We start from the raw sequence: 18,275 nt of genomic DNA on the forward strand, positions 1-18,275 counted from the left end.
GAGTTCATATGCAGAGTCTTGAGTGAGGTTAAAGGGTTTTCTTCCTCTTCTTTTTTTTTTTTTTTTTTTTTTGAGATAGGGTCTCACTCTTTTCACTCAGCCTGAGGTGCAGTAGTGCGATCATAGCTCACTGCAGCCTCGAACTTCTGGCTTCAAGCAATCCTTCTGCCTCAGCCTCCCAACGTGTCACCTTGCCCAGCTGGGGTTTTTATACTTTTTCTGTTGTTTCCAAACTCAATAAACATAAGATATTACATTTATAATCAGAAAAACCAACAAGGAATATTATTTCAAAATTGGAAAAGGGATGAAAGGAACAAACCAGGAAGCCTCTGCGATTCCTGCCGATCAGACTCAGTGGTTGTTAGTGGCTGGCTTAACAGTGTTTTAGGAAGAAATAGCATAACAGAAAGCAGCTCCAGTGGGCCGAGCCCTGGCTCGCTCTGTGGCACCGGATCAGTTTCCTGCAGCTGCTGTAATGAGTGGCCACAAGCTGGCTGAGTCACAACAACACCCAGTCTTCCCTTCACAGTTATGCAGGCCACATGTCCGAGATCAGGATCACCAGGCTGCAATCAGGGTGTCCACTGGGCACAGCCCTCTTATGCTCGAGGGTTCCTGCCCTCATGTGTGGCCTGTTAGGACCTGGGCTGTGCAGGGGGAGGGGAGTGACTGGCAAGTGAGTGAAGCTCCATCTGCATTTACAGTCGCTCCCCACTGCTCGAGCTACTGCCCAAGCTCCGCCTCCTGTCCTATCAGCCATGGCATCAGATTCTCGTAGGAGCGAGAACCGTATTGGGAACTGTGCGTGCGAGGGATCCAGGTGGCCAATTCTTTATGAGAATCTAATGCCTGACGATCTGTCACTGTCGCCCATCATCCCCAGATGGGTCTGTCTAGTTGCAGGAAAACAAGCTCAGGGCTCCCACTGATTCTACGTGATGGTGAGTTGTATCATTATTTCATTATATATTGCCATGCAGTAATAATAGAAATAAAGTGCACAATAAATACCTTGTGCTTGCGGCCGGGCATGGTGGCTCACTCCTGTAATCCCAGAGTGAAAGTCTGTCTCAAAAAATAAAAAATAAAGTCGTAAACATAATGCACTTGGATCATCCCAAAACCATCTCCCCACTCCTTGGTCTGTGCAAAAATTGCCTTCCATGAAACCGGTCCCTGGGGCCAAAAAGGCTGGGGACTGCTGCTTTCATCGCCTGCCCCTTCGAGCTCCTGGTGGCTGCGGGTATCCCTTGGCTTGTGGCCACGTGGCCCTTACCTTCAATGCCAGCATCTTCAGATCTCTCTGGGCTCCATCACCACTCAGCCATCCTTGTCTATCAAATCTCCCTCTGTCCATCTCTTGTGTGAGCAGCAAGACGGCCTTTGGGGACCACCTGGAGAGTCCAGGGTGCTCTCCCCACAGCAAGATCTGCAATGAATCAGATGCAAAGACCCGTGTTCCAAACAAGATCCCATTTTCAGGTCTAGGGAGTAGGACGTGGTATCCCTGGGGCCATTATTCAGTCTTCTGTAGTAGGCTGAATGATCCCTCCCTCCCTCCCCAGCTTCCCACCTAGGCTGAGAAGCTGTCTCCACCTCCCCTCACTGCCTGGCTGCCCATGGGGTGTCCTCCAGGCTCTTTGGGAGGAAGTGGTTGCTTGATGTCTCCCAGAAGGCTGGGAATGGTCCTCCCCAGCCCCCAAGAAGATGCCCTTTCTGCCAAGGAGACTGTATTTGAGGTCCTATCCCAGATAGAGAGTGGACGGGACTGTGGCCTGAAGTGGCATTTCAGGAACTTTGGCTCTGTCATCTAGCTGAGGGGTGTGCATAGGCCTCACCTGGTCACAGGGAACTCACCTGGCTCCATGGGGCAGGGACTGTAAACTCAGAGGTCTGCGGGATGTGAGAGGGTTGGGGTGCAAATATTGGAAATTTGTGCAGGGGCCTTGGGAGCAGCACAAACTGGAAACTGTGTTTTGTCTGAAGGGCAGGACAGTCTTACACCAGCCCTGTGTGGCCAGGCAGGAAGGCTTCTGCGGTGCAGCTACGCGTCCTCCCTTTTTCAACAGAAACTGACAATCTGGAGTTTTCAGAGGCATTGCCTGAGTTCTCAGCCTTGGCACAAACACACATTCTCTTTGAACAGGCTTGGGCAAACAGAACCAGCCTCTGTGTCTCAGGTTTGAATGAACCCTTGAGGTGAAGTTTATAGACAGAGAGAAGATGCCCCCATCCCCACCCCAGGGACCCACCCTGTAGCCCCCGCAGCCCCCATCGTCTGCTCTGCTGAGCCCTTGGCCTCAGCAAGGACCCTGACCATGTGCTGCGGGGACCCCCCAGTAAGCTGCCTCTGGGGACCCCATGTGAACAGTGGGGAACAGCAGTGATTCCCCAGCAGGGCCCTGAGTTCCCAGAGAGGAAGACTTGCTCCCTCCCAGGGGACGGTCAGAGACTTACTGACTCATGCATGTGTGGTAGGAATCTTCCAGGAAGTCCCCATCTCATTGGGCGGGGACGGCAACTGCCTCTGTCATCGCAGGCTAACGGGACGGAGGTGGGGTGACTTCTCAGGGTTCCTCCTGGGCAGGTGCTCCAGAACCTTTTCTCAGCCTGCTGGCCTGGGGCACAGCCGTTCCTCCCACCCAGCCACGTCAGGGTGCGGGGTGAAGAAAGGCTGGGCCAGCCGGGGACAGAGGAAGGCGAGGCAGGCACACAGGAACTGGGCTTTTTAAACGCTTAAACCCAAGGAAATCTTAGCATCGCGGGCCGGGGAAAATGAAAGACTTTGGAAGTCGCCAGGAATTTGACTCTGTGAGTTGGTTTCCAAGAGGCTAAGTTAAGCATCTCCAAGTGGATATTAAAAAGGAGCAGCGAGCCTCGGGCGGTGGGGGCTGGAGGAGGTGGAGGAGGCCGCCGGAAGCCACGCTCGGGACCTCTGCAGCCACCGAGCAGACTGGCCGGCCAGGACCCGCGCAGGCAGACCCTGGGGCTGCTGGACTCCTTGGGGCCCACCTCGGGCCCTCTCTCCTGCCTCTTCTTTTTGGATTTCTCTCCTTTGCTCCCTTTTTCCTCCTGTTCCGAAGAGACAATGCTACTTCAGTTTGGAGCACAAACATATGATCAGCACATGGAAATGTGGTAATTCGGATGCATTCGTGATTGCAACAGATTGAAGAAATTAGACCAGACAAAGAGTGTTTTTAGAGGAGGAGGAGGAGGAGGAGGAGGAGGCTGAGAGAGGGAGGGCGACGGGGGTGAGAAAGGGGAGGCCGCCTCTGAGCGGGACGCCGGGACTCCCGCCGCTGCTAAATATATCCGTCGGAATGGAGAGGGACCGGATCTCAGGTAGGCAGACAGCTCCCTCCCCACTGGCCGTCCCCCCACCGCCCTGGACTCGGGGCTTTATTTATGCTTTTGGGAAAATAAGCATGCAAAGGGTGTTTTTGCTCATTTTTCACAGAAATATTTCTTTTCTTTTTGACGGTTCCAAGCTGGTGGGACCGAACGCCATCTCAAGCTAAGCTCTCCTGAGCCTGGCTTTTATTTAAGCTCGGCTCTCACTTCTCTCTCATTCCCCAGTGTGGCACTCTTGAGTGTCATGGCCACTGTGAAATGCTGCGGCTGTTGGCGCTGAAACCCGGGGACGGCGTGGGGGACCTGCCCCCGGCTCGGGCCCGGGGCGGTGGTGCTCAGACCTGGCCGGTGGTTTGTTTGTCCACTGTGTGGTTTGTTTTTTGCCTCCAGCCAAAGTCTGTCTTCAAGGCTGCCTCGGTCTCCTACCTAAAATAGCACTTCTGTGCCTTCCCAGCAGTTGATTATGAGGGGGAAGCTCCCGGCGCTCAGAGGAGCTGGGCGTGTGTGTGCGCGCGCGCACGTGTGTGCATGGCTGTGCATGTGTGTGTGCATGTGTGGCCATTCACTCTGGCAGCCCCCTTGCAGCAGGCACAGACCCACTGGGGTGTGAACTGACAAATGAAGAGAAAGGGGTCTCCCCTGCCTTTAGTCACCCCGGCTTTCCAGGCCCTCCATTCCAGGCTCAGCCTCCTTGGTCCCTTCACTCCCACGAGGCACCATGGCTGTCATCTCACGTGGCCAGCACCATCATCGGTAATCAGCAATGATGACAGTTTCTGCCACTCATGCCCCCCTTTGAGGCCAGAGATGGGAGATCTGGGGTAGCTGAACCACCCTGTAGGCTTTGGGTGTTCTGAGGTGACCTATGGGCCGTGGGGATGCTAAGAGTGTCACACCCTAAGTGCCTTGGGCCCTGGTCTGTTGGTTGCCACTATGTGTATATTGGGGAGGTCCCTGAGAGGCCTAAGAGAGGGAGGCCCATTCCGGTGGCTTCTCTGCAGGACATGTGGTCCGATTCCACCGCAGCACCTAGGGCCACATCTTGATATGATGTTGGGACTGGTGGGGCGGGTGTGTGTTGTGTCACTGAGCACACCCAGTTGGGCGCGGGAGGCAGACCTCGGGAGGGGGAAGGGGGGACGGGCAGAAGGCTCGGGTGGTCATGGAACTGCATCTTATCTGTTTGAGCTCATGGGCACAGGCCCACTGAAACGGGTGGGTGTGGGGCCTAGTGTCCTGCTCTCAGCCCAGCAGGAGCTGCAGGACAGGGAGTGCTGGGAGAGGCCTTCCCCAGGGCTGCACAGTGGAGCAGTCTTCAGAGTGGCCACTCCACCAGGCAGCCTGGGCAGTCCCCTGCCTCCTCGACCACCAGCCCGGGAGGACGTCACTCCACCCTCCTGGCTGTCAGGGGCCTCGGGGAGCCTCTGGTTCGGCCTTCATTTTATAGATGAAGGCCCAGATGGGTGACCAGCAGGGGATCTGAGAGCCGGGCAGAGAGGCGTGGGTTGAGGGGGTGCTCTCTGGGGAGGTGGAAGTGGTGGCACCTCCCAGGCTCACTAAACACGGGCTTTTCATGAACTCAACAAAACACTCTTTGAAAGCAGCCAGTGCTGTGCCCCAGAGAGTACTCTGATCCCTGCTGGCCTTGGCTGAGGACAGCACAGCCAGGGGTGAAGTGGGGACCTCCCCTTGGGCTGTGCCTTGAAGAAAGATGCTTTCTGCAAAATCCCATTCAGATGTGTTTTCCTGAAAAAAAAATAAAACAAAACAAAACAAAAAAAACCCCATACATTTTAAAAAACTCAGTTGTAAACTGGCTGCCTTCCGAATGAACACGGGGATCCCCTCGCTGTTTCCCTGACAAGGTTCTCGTCCTGGCCAGACCTGAGAGCTCCCAAGCAGTCCCTGGGGAAGTGAGTTCCCTTCCTGTCCCTGCTGGGTGGCCTTGAGCAAGGCATTTGGCAGCTCTGGGCCGAAGTTCCGTCATCTACAAGGTGAGGGGTGGGAGCAGCCCGGCCCCCAGGCAGCGCCCCCACCTCCTGCGGGCTTCTGAGCATCCTGAGTTTTCTGGGTGCTTCTTCCCTCACTGAGGGGCTCTTCCTCTTTTTGGGGTGTGGCTCTTGCCGCTTTTTCTGGCCACATGGCACTGTGAGAACTGCTCTGATCCCCACGTGCTCTGGCCTGAGGAGGGGCCGTGGGGAGGACTCCATGTCTGTGTGACAGAGGCCACCCTGGCAGACAACGGCCCAGTGACTTCTAGACGTGGCTGTGGGTGCCCCATGCCCCACTGGGCTGGCGTGTGAGGCGTGTCCAGCTCAGGTTGCCCTGCAGCTGCCCAGGAAGGGTTTGTGGGAGGGGGTGGTCCTACCCCAGCGTGTCCATGACTGTCTGCCTAGCCCAGGGAAGCCCCGGGAGCCCTGAGACCTGCCCTCTCGTCCCTCCCCCGGCAGTGTCTGGCTCCGGTCTGGCTTGGGGACTCTCCCGCCCTCCCTGGGGGCTGCGGCCTTCCCCTGGGAAGGTGCTGGAGGGTTTGTCAGGGGGCCGGCGTGAGTCATGGAGCGGTGACTGGCCGCTAAGGCATGGCGGGCCACTCCTTCCAGCCAAGGGTCGGAGGTTTTTTTTTGTTCTGGACCGGGCTTTGTGGCTTTTACAAATTAAGCAGTTTTATCTTGTTCCAAGAGCTTGTATTTCAGCAGGGAGAGAGTCTCCAAGAAGGGAACTTTCCACTGGGGAGCTCTGTGGGGCTGGGAGGCTGGGAACAGGCCATGAGGGTGAGCTGCAGGCAGGGGGCGTGGACGTCTGTGCATGGTGGTGAATGCAAGCCCAGGGTCCTGGGGGGGGCTCTGCCATGCTGTTGCTGGATGTCTCCAGGGCCCACTGATGCAGTGAGGCACAGCGAAGACCCCAGCTCCTCTTAGGGGGGCCCCAGGTCACCAGTGGACAGGGAGCTGAGGCCCCATGAAGGCTAGTGCCTCAGCCCTCACCCCTCCCTCCTGTCCCTTGATCTGCTGTCCCCGATGGCCTCTGCCATTCCCTGGGAGTTCTTACCCCTGGACGCGCAGTGCCTGTCCCATCTCAACCTCTCCAGCTCTGCTTTTCCATCTCCAGGGTGAGAGGCCTGGCCTGATGTGCCCTGCACCCACTTCCTGCTTGGCCCTGTGGGGACTCTGGTCCCTGTAGTGGTTTCCTGAGGCTGCCGTCACCGAGTGCCACAAACTGGGTGGCTCAAAACACCAGACATTTCTTCTCTCACCATTCTGAAGGCCGGAAGTCCAAAATCACAGCATCAGCAGGCTAGTTCCTTCCAGAGGCTCGGAGGGGGAGCCTGCTTCTCACCTCTTGTGGCTTCTGGTGGCTCCCACAACCCTTGGTGTTCCTTGGCTCATGGTCACATCACTGGGTCTCTGCCTCTGTTGTCACGGGGCCTCCTTCTTTGCCCCAAATCTCCCTCTGCCTGTCTCTTAGAAGGACACTCGTTCTTGGATTTAGGGTACACTGGGTAATACAAGATGGTCTCATCTCAAGATCCTTAACATCATAACATCTGCAAAGACTGTTTTTCCAAATAGGCCATGTTCACAGGCTCTGGGTGGACGTAAACTTTAGGGGCCACCTTTCATCCCCTTATTGTCCCCCTGTGTCTGGATGCACAGAATGGTTCCATGTCCCAGACCCCTTGCTGGCCCCCTCTGGCCGTTTGGGGTGGCCGCTGGCCTTTTCCACTCATTCCTGTGCTCCTGGTGGGGTGCCGGGGTGGGTCTCAGCATCTGGGAGAATTCTAGGGGCAGCCTGGAGCTGGCCACTACCCTCCAGGCGTCTTCCCGCCTCCTCGGAGCTCGTGGCTGTGAGGGGTCTCTCCTTGTGGTTTTGATCTACATTTCCCCAGTGGTATCTTCTGGTGTTTATTGCTCATGTGCACATGTTCTTGGAGAAATGTCTGTTCAAGTCCTTCACCCTTTGTTGTTGCTGACTGTTAGGCGATCTGTAGATTAGTATCTGATACTCATCCCGGGTCCGACCTGTGATTTACTGCCATTCCAAGGATCACCTTCTCACCACGCTCTTAGTGCCCTTTGATATGCAAATGCTTTTTCTTTTTTTGAGATGAAGTCTTACTCTGTTGCCCAGGCTGGAGTGTAGTGGCATGATCTCGGCTCACGGCAACCTCTGCCTCCCTGGTTCCAGTGATTCTCCTGCCTCAGCCTCCCAAGTAGTTGGGCTTACGTGCATGCACCACCATGCACAGCTAATTTTTGTATTTTTAGCAGAGACAGGGTTTCACCATGTTGGCCAAGCTGGTCTCGAACTCCTTACCTCAGGTGATCCACCTGCCTCAGCCTCCCAAACCGTTGGGATTACAGGCATGATCCGCTGCGCTGGGCCTGATATGCAAATGTTTTCAATTTTGATGATGTTCCACTTTATCTGTTTGTTCTCCTGTTGCATGTACTTTTGATGCCCTATCCAAGAAATCATTGCCAAATGCAGCGTCATGAGGCTTTCCCCTGCGTTTTCTTCTAAGAGTTTTGTGGTTTTAGCTCTTGAGTTCATGTCTTTGATGCAGGTTGAGTTTATCTTTGCGTGCGGTGTAAGGGCTGGTCCAGCCTCATGCTCTGGGCTCTTGATTTGCTTCTCTTCTTTTTATATGTCCAGCTGGCTCTGCTGGGAGGTGGGGAGGAGTGGGGAAGTCCTGGGCTTGGCCTGGCCTCGATCGCCCCCTCTCAGGCCAGCCAGGGAGCCTCAGCTCTGCCCAGGACCTGGCTGGACGTGCGCCCAACCTGGGAAAGCCTGGGCTTTGGTCTTTCTGGGTGGATGGCAGGGGCAGCCCGGGGCCTCCTGAGGCCCGCCCTGCAGACATGCCCCTGGTTCTTGGTGGTGTGGCTGCCCAGCCTGCGTGTGAGACCAACTGTCTGTGCTTCAGGTTGTGGAAGCTAAGTGTCCCCAGTCTGTCCCCTTGCTCAGCTCTCCCTCTGAGGAAGCTCCTGAAGCCCATTCTCTGCCTCTGCTTCTATGCCTTTGTCTGCTTCCTGTTCCGAGGTGGCACCACCCAAACCCCTCCCACCCACCACATGTGGTTCCACTGAGACCAACTCAGCAGCTGATGAAGCTTCCCCTGGGGCTCTCCTAGGAGCGAGGAGCTGGCCTTCCCAGAGGCCTGGCCTCATTCCCTTAGCGGAAGTAGGGCGTGAGGTTGTCAGCCTTTCTCTGCTGCCTGGTGCTCTAGGGATTGGCTTGTCCCCCTTGGAAGCACTTGCCATCCTTAGATAGCACCCCACACCCTCCTCCCTGCCTCCCACCCCTGCTTCCCTCTCCACACAACCTCACCCACATGGTCTGCCCAGCAAACTTTGACCCCCAACATGACACAACAAACCTCCCTTTCTGGTCACTGCGTCATTCATTCAGCATTGGGTGCTCCCTGTGGACCTGGCACTGGGGCCCAGTGGAGGACAAAGCCAGACTCAGTCCTTGTCCTCATGGGACGGCACAAGTGCAAGACCACATTAGCAAACGTGAAACACAGGAAGTGACAGGAGGGGCAAAGGGGCCCAGTGGCAGGGCAGTGTAGGACCAGGTCAGGAGGGCTGCCTCTCGGGGAGAGCTTTGGGCTGAGTGCAGAAGGGCGAGGAGTAGTAAACCAGGCTCAAACCCAGCAGGCAGGGAAGATCGCTGCAGGTGATGGGCAGTGCATGCAAAGGCCCTGGGGCGTGGGGGGCTGAGGCCGGCAGCATGGCTGGAAGGGAGGCAGCGGTTGAGAGAGCTTGACTGTCACGTTGTGAAATATACATTTGGTTTTCTTCTCCATTTCCTGGCATACAACTCCTAAAATCCTTGGACTCTCCAAAGTGTTGCCTTTCTGCATGCTCATGATTGACCGATGGCTGGAAGCCCTAACCAGCTTCAGGAAGAGAGTGGGTCCCAGGGAAGACCGGGTGGAATTATAAGTTTGGGACTTTCAGTCCCACCCCCCAACCTCCAGGTAGGTGAGAGGGGCAGAAGGTAAAGCGTGTGAGACCAGCTCTTAGTGGCCGATGATTGAATCAGTCATGCTTCGGTAATGAAGCCTCCATAAACACCCAGAAAGATGGGGTTCGGGGAGCTTCTGGATAGTGGAGCATGTGGAGAGTGCTCCACGTATCTTACCCTACACATCTCTTCATCTGTATCCTTCGTGTATCCTTTATAATAAATCAGTAAGTTCCATGAGCCCCAGGAACATGTGTAAAAGAAAAAAAAGAATAGACCATAGCTGGTCTAGCACGTGAACCCTGTGAGAACTGGTCCTCCTCTGCCGACCCTACCTCTGGCAAAGGCTCCCTCTCCCGGGCTGTGGGGACCCCCGACCCCACCACCTCTCCTGTTGTGGTCTCACTGGCTGCTGCCCTCAGGTTAGTTTCATTTTCTTTTTCTTTTTGAGACGGAGTCTTTCTCTGTCATCCAGGCTGGAGTGCGATGGCACCATCTCAGCTCACTGCAATCTCTGCTTCCTGGGTTCAAGTGATTCTCCTGCCTCAGCCTCCTGAGTAGCTGGGATTGCCCACCACCATACCCAACTAATTTTTGTATTTTTAGTAGAGACAGGTTTTCACCATGTTGGCCAGGCTGGTCTCAAACTCCGACCTCAGGTGATGCACCTGCCTCTCCCAAAGTGCTGGGATTATAGGTGTGAGCCACCATGCCTGGCCCAGGTTAGTTTATTTTTACCCGGCCTGTTCCCCAGAGGGGCTGAGGCCTCCCTGCTTGCTCCAGCTTCCCGCCCCGTCTCTTGCTCTGGACCCCCTTCCAGAGCCACACTGAGTGGCCTAAACTTCTGAATATGCTTGCTGTGTGCCCCTGCCTGGCCCCACACATCCTGCTCAGTGTTCCCCACGGTCTCCCACTGGCAGGGGGCATTGGCATGGGTTCTGGGACTGCCTTGGTTCAAGCACACCCTGACTGGGGGCCTGAGGGTCCCTGAGGGGAGTCCTGAAGCCCAGGGCAGGCAAGGCTGGCATGCTCTGGGCAGTGGAGGCTGGGCATGGGAGGGGGTTGTGGGTGGGGAGATTCCTCTTAATCAGAGGCCCACGTTTGGAGACTGATTTGGGCGCCAGGCCACGCCTTGACCTTGGGACAGAGAGAGGTGCGGATCTCAGCCTGGGAGGCCCCTCTGCCTGTGGACGCCCTCATACCTCCATCCATGGAGCCACCTTCCTCTTTTTTTTTTTTTTCTAAATGGGGAAACTCTGACTTGAGCACGGAATAAACACAGAAGCACACCCCTGAAGTCAGCAAAGAGGCACTGGCTCTGAAATTCTGCCATGGAAACTCGAAAATGCTCTTTGGACCAATTCGTTGGAAGAGACTGGTGTGATGGGGCTGTGGGGCTTCGGGGGGCAGGGGGGTTCCCCATGCCCAGGGCGTCCCTGTGCGGACACCGCCTCTCCCCACTCTCCTCATCTCCCTCCACCAACAGGTGTAAGCCGTGGGGTGCCCGCTGTGTGTCCTCTGCTGGAGTTCATGTCGTGCCCTTGAGTCCCTGTTAGACACAGGCGTGCTGCTTTAGTTCTTCTGGAGAATGTTTTTATTGTTGCTTTCTTGATACCAGGTCTCACTGTCACCCAGGCTGGAGTGCAGTGACAAGATCTCGGCTCACTGGAACCTCCAGCTCCCAGGTTTGAGCGATTCTTCTGCTTCAGCCTCCCAAGTAGCTGGGACTACATGCACCTACCACCACACCTGGCCAATTTTTGTATTTTTAGAAGAGACGGGGTTTCATGTTGGCCAGGCTGGTTCTGAACTCCTGACCTCGTGATCCGCCTGCCTCGGCTTCCCAAAGTGCTGGGATTATAGGCTTGAGCCACTGCGCCTGGCTCATCTGGGGAATGTATATTGAGGCCCTACTATGTGCAGGCCTTCTACTGGGTGCTTGGCCTGTAATGAGAAGCAAGAAAGACAGTTGCTGGTCGCTTGGGACTTACAGTCTGAACCAAGTCAGGCAGCCCACGAATGAGCAAATCCATAGACCGTTTTAGACAAGGGCTGTGAAGAAGCTAAGAACAGGTGGGGTGACTGTTGCTAGGGGTGTGTATTTGTGTGTGTGTGGGATTAATGGAGCCCCTTCCTGAGCGTGACACTGAGCTGAAGCTCTAATGACCAGAAGGACCCAGCCAGGTCAAAATCCAAGGGAAGAACAACCCAGCAAAGGGAACAGCAGGTGTGAAGGCCCCAAGGCTGGAGCCTGGGGAAGGTGGGAGTGGCTTGAGTGTGTTGTCAGAGGCGGCAGCAGTGACACCAGTGAGACAGGCAGGGCCAGGTTGTGACAGGCTGTGGAGGCCCTGGTGAGGGCTTGATTTTATTCTGGGTCTGGTGGGACCTCAGTGCCCTGCTGAGAATGGCCAGTGGCAGGCAGGGAGGCCAGCTAGAGAGGAGGCTGCTGCAGCCCTGTGACTGGAGAGGGAGGATCTCTTCGGAGAGGGAGCTAGAGACGGAGGATCTCTTTGGAGAGGGAGTTGGAGAGGGAGGATCTCTTTGATTGCTGGGTGGACCCACCTGCCTGGCTGCCCCGTCAGCATCCAGCAGAGGCCAGTGGATGCTGACGGGGCGGCCAGCCATGCCCAACCCTGCCCACACTTGCACTGCCCTGTGCTGTCCTGTGGCTGCCGGCTTTAGGAGGCACACTGTGGTGTCTGAGCCCCGTGGCCCTGGCTGTGGTTTGGTGCACGTGGTCGTGGGTGAGGCTGAGGTGGTCTGGGTCCTGGGAAGGTGATCTCAGGTGTCTGGCAGCCTCAAGGCAAGGGCTGGGGCATTGAAGGAGTAGCACGCTTGTCCCTTGTTCCTTCCTATCTCCTGGGATGCTGAGTCTCTGGGCAGGGTCATGGTGAGCCCTGGTGTGAGGCACTCAGCACCTCCTGGGGCCCCTACCCCTGGGAGGTGGCCCTGGTGCCTGGTGCCTGAGGACTGCTGTCCCATCCACCATCCTCTGGGTTTCTCCCCAGCCACTGACTCAGGGGGAAGTACAGATATCCAGAATATTCTTGACTGGCCCTTGGAGCTGGGGGTAAGGCAGAACCTCCCTCCCATAATTATAAGACCAGCTGAGGCTGGGGGTTCAGACACTGTCCCTGGGAGTGTGAGCAGGAGAAGTGAGGTCTCCGGCCTTGGGTGGCGTTGGAGTGGCCAGGAAAGTGGGTGGTGGTTGCAGTCTGTGCCTCGCCCTCCAGCCCACACCCTCCCGCTCCATCCCCAGCTCCAGGACCTGCGGGGATTCTGCGTGCTCACCTCCTGCTTCCCTCCTCTCCCTCAGGCAGAGGGGCAGACATTCCCAGACTAGCCTCCCCATCACTCTCCCTGCCTCCTGTCCCTTCCCCTTTGGGACACACCCCTGTGATTGCTGGGTGCTCCTGATGCTCTGTCCCCTCTGCGTCTTGTGCCTCGGGTGAGAGGGGGCTTTGGGGAGATGTCACCCTCTTGGAGCAGCTGCTGTTCTAGGTGCCCCCAGGTGTGGGCTCCCCCTCCTATTGCAGAGCTGGTGCAGAAAGGACGGTGCCCAGAGCTGGCCCCAATTCACCTGCTGGCTGTGGTCCTCAGATATGGATGGCAGGAGGCGGTGAGACAGGGGCTCATTGATCAGGGGAGTGATGCCCCTCCTGTGGATGTGGGTCCTGAGCCATCACCTCACTAACTGCTGAGTTTGGAAACTGTTCTTGGCGATGGCACAGGCTCAGCCACGCCCTCGAGCAGCTTTTCCTGGATTATTCTTCTGTCCTCCCCTGAACAGTGTTTTCGTTCACCTGGAAAGGATGGATGGGATTTGGGGACAAAAGGGATTCAAAGAAGTCGGGAATGGGGGCACCTGTGCACCTCACCCAAGCCTAGAGCCTCGTGTCGGGGGCCTCGCTTGCTTCCCAGAAAGCGCATGGCTTGACCATCACGGGGACTGTGGGAGAGGCACAGGCACGCCTGTCCGGAAGCAGGAGGGAACCCCTGGGCCTGGGCCTCTCCCTTCTGTGGCCTCATCTTTTCTGGGGGTTGTTCTGTCTCCTTCGCTGTCCCCGCTGTCCCCATGCTCACGTGGCCGATGGCCCTCAGTCTGGGCTTGGTCTCCTGCCATCCGCCCTGCCCAGCCCCACATAGCTTGTCCCTGCAGCCAGGAGTCAGAGCTCACCTGGAGTCCCAGGCAGCAGATTTGATGCCGTGACACAGGGCTCTCCGCCATGCTGGCGGGCTCTGCTGCTCACAGAGGGATGGGTATTTAATCATTGGCAATGATTAAGGAACTACAACTTCAGGCTGGGTACAGTGGTTCCCGCCTGTAATCCCAGCACTTTGGGAGGCTGAGGAGGGTGGATCACGAGGTCAAGAGATCGAGACCATACCGGTCAACATAGTGAAACCCCGTCTCTACTAAAGATACAAAAAATTAGCTGGGCACGGTGGTGCGTGCCTGTAATCCCAGCTACTCAGGAGGCTGAGGCAGGAGAATTGCCTGAACCCAGGCGCCTCCGAGGCGGAGGTTGCGGTGAGCCGAGATGGCGCCATTGCACTCCAGCCCGGGTAACAAGAGTGAAACTCTGTCTCAATTAAAAAAAATAATAATAAAATAAAATAAAATTGTAGTAATAATAAAGAGAACTGTAGCTTCAGAATGATTGACTTCAGCATGTTTATCAAGTCAGGGGTCTTCAGTGTCCTGCTGCTGATGTCGCTGCATCTGAGGGAGAGAGGAAGTGGCTGGGGTGATGGCGTTGGGGCTGGTGCTCCACCTGGGGTGGGTGGTCTTGGACTGTGCCTCTGTGATGTGTGCTTGTCGGGGAGTGGGGTGTCCATTGAAGTCTGGATGTTGAGGTGTGGAGGATGGGGAGGTTCTGAGGTATTGGGTATTTCCCATGCACCGGTGCCAGAGATTGCAGAGAGGGGACCCGCCCGGCCTGGGCAGGGAGAATAGTGATGGCGAGGAAGAGGAACCCGGGTGCAGAAAGGCTTTTCTCCAGTAGGTGGCGCCGCAGGCTCTCGAGAGCCCAGCTCCTGCGGGGTTTGCATTTTCACTGAAACCCTGGGAAACGGCCTCCTGGGTGTAGTTTCCGCCAGCTGTGGCTGCTCACTGCGGGCCAGGGAAGTGGCTAAGGCAGAGAATGAGAAGCCGCGGAGGGCACGGGCACGGGGTAGGGGGGTGCTTCCTTCCCCGCACAGGGGCTGGGCGGAGCCCTTGGGGTTCCTGTCCTAAATGGGCGGGGAGAGGGAGGGCTGGAAGCTTAGTTAGGGAAAAAGGGAGGGGCTTCCTGCTACCTCTTTTATTTTTCCTATTTTTGGTTGATATGTTTTCAATCTCTTTTACATATTGCCAACTTTTTGCTATAAAAATTTTCAAAGACTCCAGTCTGGGTAACAATAGCGAAACTCTGTCTCAAAAAAATTTTTTTTTCAAACATAGAAAAGATGAAAGAGGGCTGGGCATGGTGGCTCATGCCCGTAATCGCAGCACTTTGGGAGGTTGAGGTAGGAGGATCACTTGAGCCCAGGAGTTCGAGACCAGCCTGGGCAACACAGTGAGATCCCATCTCTATTAAAAAAAAAGGCAAAAAATTAGGTGTGCTGGTGCAGGCTTGTAGTCTCAGTTACTCGGAAGGCTACTTGAACGTGGGAGGTCGAGGCTGCAGTCAGCTGGGATTGTACCTCTGCACTCCAGCCTGGGCGACAGAATAAGAACTCCTCTTAAAAATAAAACAACAAAAAAGAAACCATGAGAGATTCTAGAGTGAACAACCAGGCACCCACCACCTAGATACCACAGTAAGTGTTTTGCTGTGTCTCACCACAAATCCCTCTAGCCACCAGCATCCACGCTGTTTTTTGATGCACTTAAAATGAGCCGCAGAAATCAGCACACAACATCCTGTCAACGCCTCAGTTTGCATTTCATTAACTAGAGTGCGGCATTTGCTTGTGATTATTTTTGTTTTTCTTTGAAGGGAAGTGTATATACCCAGAGACCCACAGGTGTGAAATGTTCCGTTCTTTGAATTTTAACAAATGTATCCAAGTGTATCCCAGCCTGACCAGAACACAGAATATCACTCTCACCCCAGAAAGTTCCTCAGGCCCCTCCAGGCGCATCACAGCGCCCACCCACCATGGGGCAACCATAGTAATGCTTTTTTTCCCACCATAAAATAATTTTGCCAGTTTGAGTGTTTCTTAGAGCCCCCCATGTCGCTGCAGGTGCCAGCAATTTGTTCTGTTTTATTGCTGAGCAGTGTCCACGGTGTGAACGTTCTGTGGATTTTTAGCCATTCTCTTGTTGAAAGATCCCTGGCTGTTTCCATCTGGAGGCTCTTATGAGTAAAATTGCTATGATGGCTTTTTTTTTTTTTGAGGCAGTCTCAATCTGTTGCCTATCCAGACTGTAGTGGTGCGATCTTGGCTCACTGCAACCTCCATCTCCTGGGTGCAAGTGATTCTCGTGCCTCAGCCTCCCGAGTAGCTGGGACTACAGGCGTTCATCACCACATGTGGCTAATTTTTTGTATTTTTATTAGCGACTTGGTTTCACTGTGTTAGCTAGGATGGTCTGGATCTCCTGACCTCGTGATCCGCCTACCTCCCAAGGTGCTGGGACTGCAGGCGTGAGCCACTGTTTGGCCTATGATGGCTATTCTTGTACTAGCTTTTCTGTGCATAGAGGCATTCATTTATTCTGTAGAAATACCTAGGCATAGGTATAGAGTAGGTATATGTTTAGTTTGATAAAACCAAACATATCTTTTCCCATTTCACACTCCCACCAGCAATAGATGCGCGTTCCAGTTGCTCCACATTCTAGCCAGCATTTGGTGCTGTCACTCTGTGAAATCTTAGTCATTCTGGTGGGCGTGTAGTGGTATCTCATTATGGCTTTAATTTGCATTGGCCGGATGACTAATGCGGTTGAGCACATTTTCATGTACTTATTGGCTCTTCATATATTTTCCTTTGTTAAATGTCTTTTCAAATCTGTTGCTCATTTTAAAATTGGGTTGCTTGACTTTTTCTTCTGGATACTGATCTTTTGTCAGATATGTGTTTTGCAAATATTTTTATTTCAGTCTGTGGCTTCCCTGTTCCTTTTCTTTTCTTTTTCAAGAACGAGGCCTCGCTGTATTGTCCAAGCAGGTCTGAAACTCCTGGGCTCAAGCTGTCTTCCTGCTTCTGCCTCCCTGAGAGCCAGGATTACAGGCATGAGCCACCATGCCTGGCCTGTTCATTTTCTTAGTGGTATTTTTCAATAAGCAAAAGTGTTTCTCTTTAATTTTTATGAAGTCTAATTTAGCAAACTCCCTTGTCTGTGGTTATCACTCTGTGTTCTTTGTAAGAAACCTTTGCCTACCCTGCCAAGTTGCAAACATATTTATGTTTCCTCTAGAAGGCTTACAGTTATATAGCTTTTATGAATTAACTTTTGTGTATGGTGTGAGGTGGAGGGTCAGGGGTCATTTTGTTGTAGTTTTATTTGCTTATTCACTTGTTCCAAACTTCATTTTTTTTTTTTAAGCTTTTATTTTGTATTTCCTTGGTGAATTGTGAGGTTGCACAATTTTCACAGATGCTTATTGGTCATTTATGTATTTTCCTTTGTAAAATATCTGTCCAAATCTCACCTGTTTTTAAAATTGAGTGGTTTCATATGTTTTTATATATTCTAGATATAAGTGCTTTATCAGATATATGTATTATAAATGTTCTTTTCCATATTGTTCCTTGCCTTTTGGTTTTCTTAATGATGTCATGTAATGAACAAAAGAGCATTTTGTTTTGATAAAGTTCAGTTTATCAACTTTTTCCAGTTTTGATATATGATTCTTGCGACCTATGCATGAAATATTTGCCTACTCAACAGTCAAAAAAAGTTCTCCTATTTTCTAGAAGTTTTTTAGTTGTATAGTCTGTGATTCCTTTTCTTTCTTTTTCTTTCTTTTTTTTTTTTTCCTGAGACGGAGTTTCGCCGTCATTACCCATGCTGGAGTGCAATGGCATGATCTCGGCTCACTGCAACCTCTGCCTCCTGGGTGCAGGCAATTCTCCTGCCTCAGCCTCCCGAGTAGCTGGGACTACAGGCACGCGCCACCATGCCCAGCTAATTTTTGTATTTTTAGTAGAGACGGGGTTTCACCATGTTGACAGGATGGTCTGGATCTCTTGACCTTGTGATCCACCCGCCTCGGCCTCCCAAAGTGCTGGGATTACAGGCGTGAGCCACCATGCCCGGCAGGATTCCTTTTATTTCTAAAATGTTCTAAATGTTTCAATTTTGTAACTTATTATAGCTGTCAGGATGTTTTATGATCAATTTTAAATTAATGTTTATATTTGGTTTGAGGTCAAGGTTAACTCTCATTTTTCTATACTGATATCCAGTTCTAGCACCATTTGTAGAAGACACATTCCTTACTCTATTGAATTACCTGACACCTTTGCTAAAAATCATTGACTGTATATGTTGGCCTCTATAAATATATGTACACATATACATAGAGGCCCTATGTTGAGACAATATTGTATTTTCTTGATATTTTGTTTATTCCTTTGCCAATTCCATGTGTCTTGATTAATTGTGACTTTGCAGTGAGTCTTAATACAAAGTCTCTCAGGTATCTGAAACATTACTCTGACTATTCTAGGTCCTTTGAATTTCCTTACAAACTTAAGAAGTAGCTTGTTGATGTCTACAAAAATGCAGGGTGAATTTTGATTAAGATTGTGTTGAATATTTAGATCAATTAAGGGAGAATTGGCATTTTAATAATATTGAATCTTTTGTATAGATGGTATATCTCCATTTTAAAGATTTTTGAAAATTTCTCTATTAAAAAAATCTCTGCAGAATTACGTTTTTTTATACTTTTCAAGAAAAAGATCTTGCATGCCATTTGCTAAATTTATTCCTAAGAATTTTATTTTGGGCA

At 53.0% G+C, this 18,275-nt stretch overlaps 1 protein-coding gene across 3 annotated transcripts in view; it reads left to right on the forward strand.

Moving 5' to 3' along the window:
• Positions 1-18,275, forward strand: part of SEPTIN9 (septin 9) — a 213,951-nt gene that overhangs the window by 34,415 nt on the left and 161,261 nt on the right. The window contains exon 1 of one of the 3 annotated variants that reach the window (XM_008997807.6): positions 2,533-3,348. The exons of the other annotated variants lie outside the window; for them this stretch is intronic. Coding sequence (XP_008996055.3) covers positions 3,327-3,348 — 22 coding nt within the window. The 5' untranslated portion in view covers positions 2,533-3,326. Of the gene's footprint in view, positions 1-2,532; positions 3,349-18,275 lie in introns of those variants that run through there. 3 annotated transcript variants of the gene reach the window in all.

This window comes from Callithrix jacchus, chromosome 5, assembly GCF_049354715.1.
Source record: "Callithrix jacchus isolate 240 chromosome 5, calJac240_pri, whole genome shotgun sequence".
Taxonomy (NCBI): Eukaryota; Metazoa; Chordata; class Mammalia; order Primates; family Cebidae; genus Callithrix; species Callithrix jacchus.